General features: G+C 36.5%; 1 protein-coding gene across 6 annotated transcripts in view; it reads right to left on the bottom strand.

Annotated features, from left to right (window-relative positions):
- The window catches only part of PPP1R12A (protein phosphatase 1 regulatory subunit 12A), a 139,851-nt gene extending 131,146 nt beyond the window's left edge, over window positions 1-8,705 (bottom strand). For all 6 annotated transcript variants that reach the window (XM_081310752.1, XM_081310751.1, XM_081310750.1 and 3 more), the window contains exon 1: window positions 8,316-8,705. In XM_081310752.1, coding sequence (XP_081166878.1) covers window positions 8,316-8,552 — 237 coding nt within the window. In that variant the 5' untranslated portion in view covers window positions 8,553-8,705. The remainder of the gene's footprint in view (window positions 1-8,315) is intronic.
- Window positions 8,706-8,921: the final 216 nt, after the last annotated feature.

Here is an 8,921-nt window from a genome sequence, read left to right on the forward strand (position 1 = left end):
TCTTAAATACATACATTGCATCTAAAGTTTTTACGCTAGGCATTCCTCTACTAAACAAACACCCAAGAATTTGTTTAAGGAAATTGATTTTAAAGTAAATTACATAAACTAAGCAAAGTTCTATTTGCATTGGTAATCAACAATTTGTTCCATTTCTTAAATATTGAATTTTTTCTTGTTTGTTTATTTATTTATTTATTTGGTACCAGGGATTGAACCCAGAGGTGCTCAAACACTGAGCCACATTCTCAGCCCTTTTTTTGTATTTTATTTAGAGTCAGAGTCTTGCTGACTTGCTTAGGCTGGGTTTTGAACTCCAGATCCCCTTGTCTCAGACTCCCCAGCTGCTGGGATTACAGACATGTACCACCGGGCTCAGCAAATCCTGATAAACTTTTGATTGTAATAATGGCTGCCTAAAAGTAAATTGTTGGCATATGCTTTTTTGTTAGAACATTTTTAATCCTCTTAAGTACTATTACATTTATCCAAATTGCCATCATTTTGTTTTCTATGTACTCTGCTATTCAAAAGATTACATTATGTTCAGCTTTTTTAAGTTAATAAACATTTATGGTGTACCAGCTAAAATAAAATGTAGATATCAAAGGGAATTTAAAGAAAAATGAATCAAAGTCCCTATCTTAAGGAATTCACTATTTTGTCTTATAATAAGATATACTAACAAAACAGGTAGTGTATAAGTGCCAAATCTATGATTTAAACACTAAGAGAATCACTGTGTGCCCTAGTGGTCAAGCAAGTTCACACTTTGGGCTTTAAGCTGTACGTTAATAAAAATAAGCTGGAAAATAAATTTCAAAGGAAAATAACATGTGCAAAGTCTTATGGAAGTAGAAATAATAGGAATAATATGATTCCTAAAGAAAGCCAATCTCCTGAATCCCTTCAGATAAATTCTTTTTTATTCCTGATTAGGTGACCAGGGACCCCACTGCTTGCACCTTGATGATCTATCTTTGCCACCTGTACTCTACCATGCCCTACCCCAAAAGAGGACACAGAGAATCGTATTCAGATATGTTTACCCTTAGTTACTCCCTATTTCATGAAAACACATACAGAACATCCCTTATCAATCTATCAACAGATTGATATGTAAGTTCCAACTATCCCCTATTTGGACATCCTTTTGTTGTTGTCAGAATATCCCTTTTCCTTTATGAAATGATGACTACAGTTATCAGGTGAACAAACTGTTTTTAATGTTCTCATAGTCCAAAATAAAAAGGCTATGCTCTTTTGGTGACTGAAAAAATGTTAAAAAATATATTGGTTCATGAAATGTAAAATTCAGAGAATCAATTATTTGATGGGGAGTAAGTAAATCACATTTCACATATTTATCAATAAGAAAACTTTACTACCTTTTCCAAATTAAGAATTATATTGCCTAAATTCTGCAGTGAATGGATAATTCTTATAACTTTTGATATAATAAGTCTCCTAACTAAAATCAAATATCATTAACATTAGAATGTTAATTTTACTAACTCAGAAGTCATTTTAAATAACTATTGGCATTTTATGCACTGTCTCAAGTACTAATTATTAATGTCAGTAATCTCTGTATTGAAAGTAAATTGCAGGGATTAAGCTGAAAAGTGGTGACAAGATGGAAATGGTTTTTTTTAAATATTTCTGATATGAACTTGTCTATAATTTACCTCTAAAACAAATCAAATATGTACATGTATGTATAAAAAAATTTACTGTGAATGGGTACAAAAAGCACTTAAAGTAGTAATATAAATTGTTACTAAGATTTTTTAAAAAATGAAAATGTTTTAAAACTAAACTCTATGTCCTGAAATAAGAAGTATTTTATTGGTACTTTAACTTCCTCTGCAACTTCCCAAAGAACCTGCTAAATACTCTCCACATAATGATCAATCAAAAAACAATCTTGGAAGTTCCTAAAATTTGGGCAATTTTGAATTCTAAGGTTAATTTAGATAGTGCACTACTGCTTTTCAACTACCATCAAAAGGTCTCAAGTGTTAAATTAGTTAAAACAAAATAGAGGGAAAAAATTAACTGTTTCTCATTTCAATCTCTGCTAAGGTATAGGGAGACCTCTGACCACTAATCACCTTCGTAATGACTGAAAGATTTAAGAATGCTTTCTTTTCAGACTTTTAAAAGAGACACCTAGAATAAGTTGGGGCTCTGAGCTAAGTCTGCAGTAGAATCCCAGCTCTGCTAGTTACCTTGAACAAGAAAAAAAGAAGGCTGTGAAAATTAAAAGGTAATGTTTGTAAAAGCACCTCTCCTCAAAAAACCCTATGATAAGTTATGCTTTTGGACCTTAGTACAAACTAAAAAACAACTGGTGAAGGTCTTCAAGCCCTTCAAAAAAGTATATCAAAATGCTTATGCCCTGTCTTTTCAACAGGATTGTGGAACCCCACAAATTTTCAAAAGAAATATAATAAATGTAATAAAAGATGGCAACATTTTGCAGGCGCAGAGATAACTTTGGGAAGTGTCAAGGAGTAACATGTTATAGTAACAAAACAATGCTTTTCTCTTCCCTCTAATAAAAAGGTTTCTTAAGTACCTATTTAAAAAAAAAATCATTTAAGTAGATTTTTAAGTACAGGTACTTATGTGAATAGTACCTGTGAAACATGATAACAAATGGATGATGAAAAAAAACCTCCTCCATTCCATCCAGTGTTTCTACCAAGCTATACTAGAAAATGCTCAGTCACAGCTTGAAATCATACTGTAGCTGAAGCACAGGAAAGATGGGCTTGGTTATGACACTTCAAAGACAGACCACAAAACTGTTGCCAGGAAGCACACAGGCAGCAACTGCAGAGAAGGCACTGTAACAGCAGCAGTGTAGGCATTGGTGCTCTATCTGCACACCCAGTACTCGGCTAAGGTTAGTCAGATGTGAGGGGCCAATTTAAGGCTAGGAATTTGTTTTTAAAAAAACGCATTTAGGCTGGGTGAGGTGGCAAATGAGGCTGAGACAGAGGATCACTGGTTCAAAGCCAGCATCAGCAACAGCGAAATGCTAAGCAACTCAGTGAGACCATGTCTCTAAATAAAATACAAAACAGGGCTGGGGATGTGGCTCAGTGGTTGAGTGTCCCTGAGTTCAATTCCCAGTTACTCCCTCCCCCCAAAAGCATTTAGGATGATTACAACTAAAATTTCGAAGAGTCATCAACATAAAGTATCACAGCTTTCTAAGACAATTATGTAAAGAAAATAATTTTACTGTACATTCTTTAAGCACACATTTCATATTATTTAAAAGTGATTCAATAAGGTTCTTCTAAGACCTTAATATTTCCCACCCAAAAAAGGTAAGTTATAAACTAAAATTTCTAGTTTTAAATTGATATCTTACACACAGCAATTAAACTATATTCTAACAAGCAATTCAAAATTAACTGCTTTCCAAATCTTTAACACTTTATATCTTAAGACTATTCCTTTAACTGACAAGAGTGGAGTCACTTATTCAATGAAGAAGCTTCAAATGGCTCCTTTAAAAGTTAATAAAATTTGTATTTTAAGACAAAAAGGACTTAATACTTAATGGCTAGTCTGCATTGAAAAGTAAAAGGAAAACATTATTATAAAATTATAATAGGCTGGTATGGTAGCAGATGCCTGTAATCCTAGTAACTTGGGAGGCTGAGGCAGGAAGATCACAAGGTCAAAGGCAGCCTTGTCAACTTGGTAAGGCAGTGTCTCAAAACAAAAATTTTAATAGCTCAGTGATAGAGCACCCCTCGGTTCAATCCCCAACACCACAAATAATAATAATAATAATAATAATTATTATTATTAAATAGATTATGGCCTAATTAAACTTTGAATTCTTCTTTAGGACCAAGTTCAGACTTATAAAGTAAGCAACTGATTAATGACTCAATTGGTTATACTATTTTTTTTTATAACTTAACCAAAATTTAAACCGCTTTAGGATTTTTTAATAGGAAGAGACTGATATTTAGAATTTTAAAAAATCTCCAGATATTAAAAATACATACTAAAGATAAAGTCTTTCATTTATTTTGTAAACACACAAGTTCTGGTATATGCAAAACAATATACTAAGCATCTGGATGTGAAGGATTTCAAGATGTATCTCACAACTCATATCTATGATATGAAATAATTCAACAAAATTTTTATTGAGCCAAACTCTCAAAATACAAAAATGTAGAAGACTAGATACTTATTCTTGTAAGTTTCTTACAAATAATATTCAGTAAGAAGTGTTTTAATAACAGAAGATAGGCAGAACATACCCCAGAATAGAGAATCTCTCTATTACCATACTATTACACAAGTTCCAAAAACAGAAAGAGCCCTTCTGGTTGGCAATTCGATTTGAACCTTGAAGAATGACTATGATTTTTATTGGCAAAGAACAAAGGAAGAATATTCAGGTGGTGCAAAAAAAAGGGGGGGGGGGTCAAGATCTAGTTCAAATGAAAGTTAACCAACCTCTATAAAATAAAGAATACAAAACAATAAGGATGTATTAAGCATAAGCAAATGAGAGAATGCTTTAAATTCAAGTTTAAGGAGAGGAGTGAACAATCACAGTGGTACTGTTATATATCTTAGATTGAACCAGTAAGAGAAATAAAAGTTATTACCATACTCTAGGGATAAAATTAATTAAGGGGAAAAAATAAAAGAAGTAGGCTGATAATGGTGGCAGGAAAAGAACTGATGTAAAAGTAATTGTGAAGAAAAGATTGAGCCAGAAGATTGACTGATATATGCAGACAAGAGGCATGAGTAAACAACAACTAAAATGTTTAACTTGACCTAGAGATTAACGACATCATTAACAGAAATAGAGGCATCAATGAGAAGAGCAGTGTTGGTGAGGAAAGATGCTTCTTTTTAGGGTGCATTTATACAACATGAAACAAAATTCCTGACAAGAATGTAAAACTGTCTAACAACCAAATTTACAGACTGGAAAAAGGGAAGTCTAAAGATATGAAAAATATATGTATCTCTAATGTTGAGATAAAACAGATTATAAAACTAAATTAGAACAATGAAAATCTATGCTTGATCAAGTAGAATTGTTTAAAAAAATGCCAAAGGTTAATGTAAATGTAGTAGTCATTCTGTGGCAAAGCTGGTGGACCTGCATTCATTGTATTATTACCTAAATATAAAATCACAACACTTAATACTATTTATTTAAAAACCAATACATCAGAAGAAAAATGAGGGATTGGTGATATGCAGAAACATGAAAACTGGAAATTGACTTGGAAACCATGGCACAGAGGAAAAAAGATTTAAGGAAAAATAAAAAAGCTAAATTCAAAATTGTGGAAGAAATCTCAGTCCTGCATTTTATGCACACCAGCAAGGATCAGCAAGCAAAAGGCATTCTATATATTCCCTATTAATCTAAATCTTTATAAAGTATGCTAAAATATAATCACATACTGTAAAACTCTACCAGGCAACTTTAAAATCAGAAACCAATTTTTGCTTACTGATTAAACTGAAATTGTACTCCAGATCTCAGTTCTAAAAAAAATCAGAAATTTATATCATACGCTTGATGTGTGCTCTTTTCCAGTTGGGCAGAGAGAAGGAAGGCTACTTTGGAGACCAAGAGAGAAATTTAATTAAAAACAGTACTCTTTCTACTATATGAATGACTTTTTATATAAGAAGAGATAGCTATAAAATAAGTATCAAGACAGCTCATCCAACCAATTAATAAACTTTTAAATATAAGCTCCTTATATTTAAATGCAAGGAAAACATTAGAATAACAAATATGTTTATGGGCTATGAAGTTCCCAAAACATTCTCCTGACAATGAAATTTAGAATATTCTATAAAAACTAAAAAGTAAGTGAATTTTCAAAAAGACTAACCAATAATTAATCTAGGAAAAACATTTCAGGTATTCTATGATCTTATGAGAATTTAAGAAAATGATTCAATAAGTATTCAACAAATCAGTAGGTCATTTTGGTATTAAGTATTTAAAACAAGCAGCATTCAAGAGATTTCTTAAAAGCTTAAAATCGTTTTGTGGCTCTTTACAAAAAAGTTTTTTCAATCACCTTTCACTATCTGGTATCCTGAATTTGCCCAGAACAAACTCTATGCACTCACAGTTACAAAGAGAAAAAGGTACAAAATAAATGAGAAATCAAAGTTAAGAAAACATAATAAAAATTGCACTGCTTGATCTTTTCAAGACTTTGGCCTCACTGTTCATGGAATGAGCAAATAAATTAAAAAAATGGCTTATGCAAAGGGTACATACTTAGAAACTTCTGCTTAAGCAATGTCAACTACAAAACTCCTAATAAAAACTGTATCTACATCACAACAAAATGACTAACCACAGAATTCAATTAATCAAGGAGACGATGGTAAGTCTTTGCAACATGTGCAAAACTGAGTTTTTAAAGAGACCCTAAGAAGGCCATTACCTGTATTCCCTCTTACTATTTAAACCAGTATTATATTAACATAGTAGAAAATTTTCCTCTTCCTCTAAGCCAATAAAATTGGGTTCTTCCATAACAGTAGTTAACTTTAAATTTCTGTTTCATAATTTTAATATAGTGACATGAACCATTATCCAATTATCCTGACCTCATACATACAACAAGTCTTTCAAAATCAATTTCATATTAAAACATGTGAATGTTTTACTTGGAAACAAATTTGTAAAGATTTTTTTTTAATGTTTTTAGAATGTAGAGTTATACTGCCTAAAATAAAGTTCAGCCTAATAAAAAGTTTGCTATACATTAGAAAACCTTAATTAATGGAATACAGAAAGAGCTAAAGACCATGTTATATTTTCTCTGGGTGTTACATTCTGAATTCCAGATTTGTTCTGCAATTTGCCAATCATTTCAATCCATCCAGTCAACTCTGTAAACAAAGGCTACATGCCAAGTTCGATATGAGAATTTGATTAAATAAAACTTAAAGTGGTCATCATTCACTTAAACAGGAAGCAGTAAAACGGAAAATACCACCACACACCTCTTTTACAAAGGCATCAAGTTAATATTCACGAAATAAAGGCTTAAGTTTCGAACTCTCAAACAAGTTTTTACTAAAGCATTACTCAAAATAACTCTTCGATCTTCCATATATAATAAAGGCAAGTTTGACATTAGCCCCAAAGTCTTTGAAGCCTAAGAGATTTTCTAGTCATTCCAAATTGTCCAATAAGAAAAAAAAATGGCAAAAGTCTATGTCATGCCACCTATTACCATCACTTAAAAATTGCTTTTTATGCAGAACTCTACGGGTTGTGTTGCTTTTGGCCTGTTAAAGGCAAAGCAACATTATCTCTGGATTGCCAATAGTTTCTCCTTATTTGGCTAACATTGAGAGATCCCAATCAGACTACTATAAAACTTTAACATGCACAAAGCATCCATTTTGAGAAAACTTTGTGACCAGCTTTCTCCCCCCTCCGCCCCCCAAGAAAAAACAGAGCTTGGTAATTGGCTTTGAAGAGTGCACGATGTTTATTCTTTTTCTAGCCTCAGTGCACACCCCAGGACCTAGGGCTCAAGGATCTCTGACACTGCGGCAAACTCTTTGAGCACCGGACTCAATATGTTCCGGTCCGGTGGTGGGCAAGCCCTTTGGGAACGCTTCTTTACCTTACACAATCCAATTCCCCCTCTTTCAGCCAGTGCAGATCAGCTAATTACACCCCGTTTTCCCCTCCCCAGTGACCAAGAGCAATAAAGGAGAAAACAGGAAATCGTTCGCTCAGGGCACTCAGCTTAGGACTCCTAATGACTATTATTATCATCATCACTTGTAATAAGCCCTAAAAAGTACAACAAATCCAATGCCCACCTACAAGCCAAAGACGTCCATCTGCCCAAGTGTCCCTAATGTCCCTTGTTGTCGCTTTCTTCAGCACCCTCCTCCCATATATCCCTGACACTGGGGCCCCGGCACACCCCACTACACCCCTCCCTGTCTCGACCCCAAACACCAGACACATGTCCACAAACGGCTCTGGAGCCCCAGGAGGATCGTAGACCCCTTTCTCCTATGGTCCGGAAATCACCCGGTTCCCAACTCCAACAGCAACCGGTCTGAAGGGGGCCTCAAACCCAGCGCCCTCGCTCCACTAGTCCTCTTGCCCTCTCCCTCTCGGGAAGCCGCCCCCTCACCCGCAGCTGGGAGTCTCCCGCCGCCCCCAGACTCAGGAGGTCCGTGGACAAGGGGAGGCCTCGACGTGAGGCCGACCAGGACCCTCAGGGTCGCAAGACTAGGCGGCGGGGCGCACAGACCTGATGGAGGGCAGTGAGTCCGTCCACATTGGCGTAATTGATGTCGGCGCCGCGGTGCAGCAGCTTGAGAACCTCGTCCGTGTCGCCGCTGGAGCAAGCAGCCAGGAAGACGGCGCCATCGTCGAACTTCACCTTGGTCTTCTGGCGCTTCACCACGGGAGGCTCGAGGTCCGTCTCCGAGCCGATCCAGCGCTTCAGCTGCTCGTTCCGCTTCTGCTTCGCGTCCGCCATCTTCATCCCCTCTCCTGCCGCCGGGTCTTCTTATCGCGAGGGGGGGGGAGGGGGAGGCGGAGAGGGAAGAGCGGGGAGTCAGGGGGTGTGTGTCTGTTTCTATGAGTGCAGGCCAGAGGAGGGCTGGGAACCAGGAGGAGACACTCGAGACTTCCAGTATCCCACAGAGCACTGGGGCGGCGTGCCCGACCGAGCGGACCTCCCTTCCTACCACAGAAACCCTTCCGCCCCCAGCACAGCCACCCGTCACCGGCGGCCAATCTAACGTAACTTCGCGAGATCCGGGCAGGGAGGCGCCCTTCGGCAAGTGCGCATGCGCTCTGGACCTAGACCCGCCCTAGGAAGAGCGCTCCCGCGAACTGCGGCGGGGGCGGT

Source organism: Spermophilus citellus, assembly GCF_964194105.1.
Source record: "Spermophilus citellus genome assembly, chromosome: 10".
In the NCBI taxonomy this organism is placed as follows: Eukaryota; Metazoa; Chordata; class Mammalia; order Rodentia; family Sciuridae; genus Spermophilus; species Spermophilus citellus.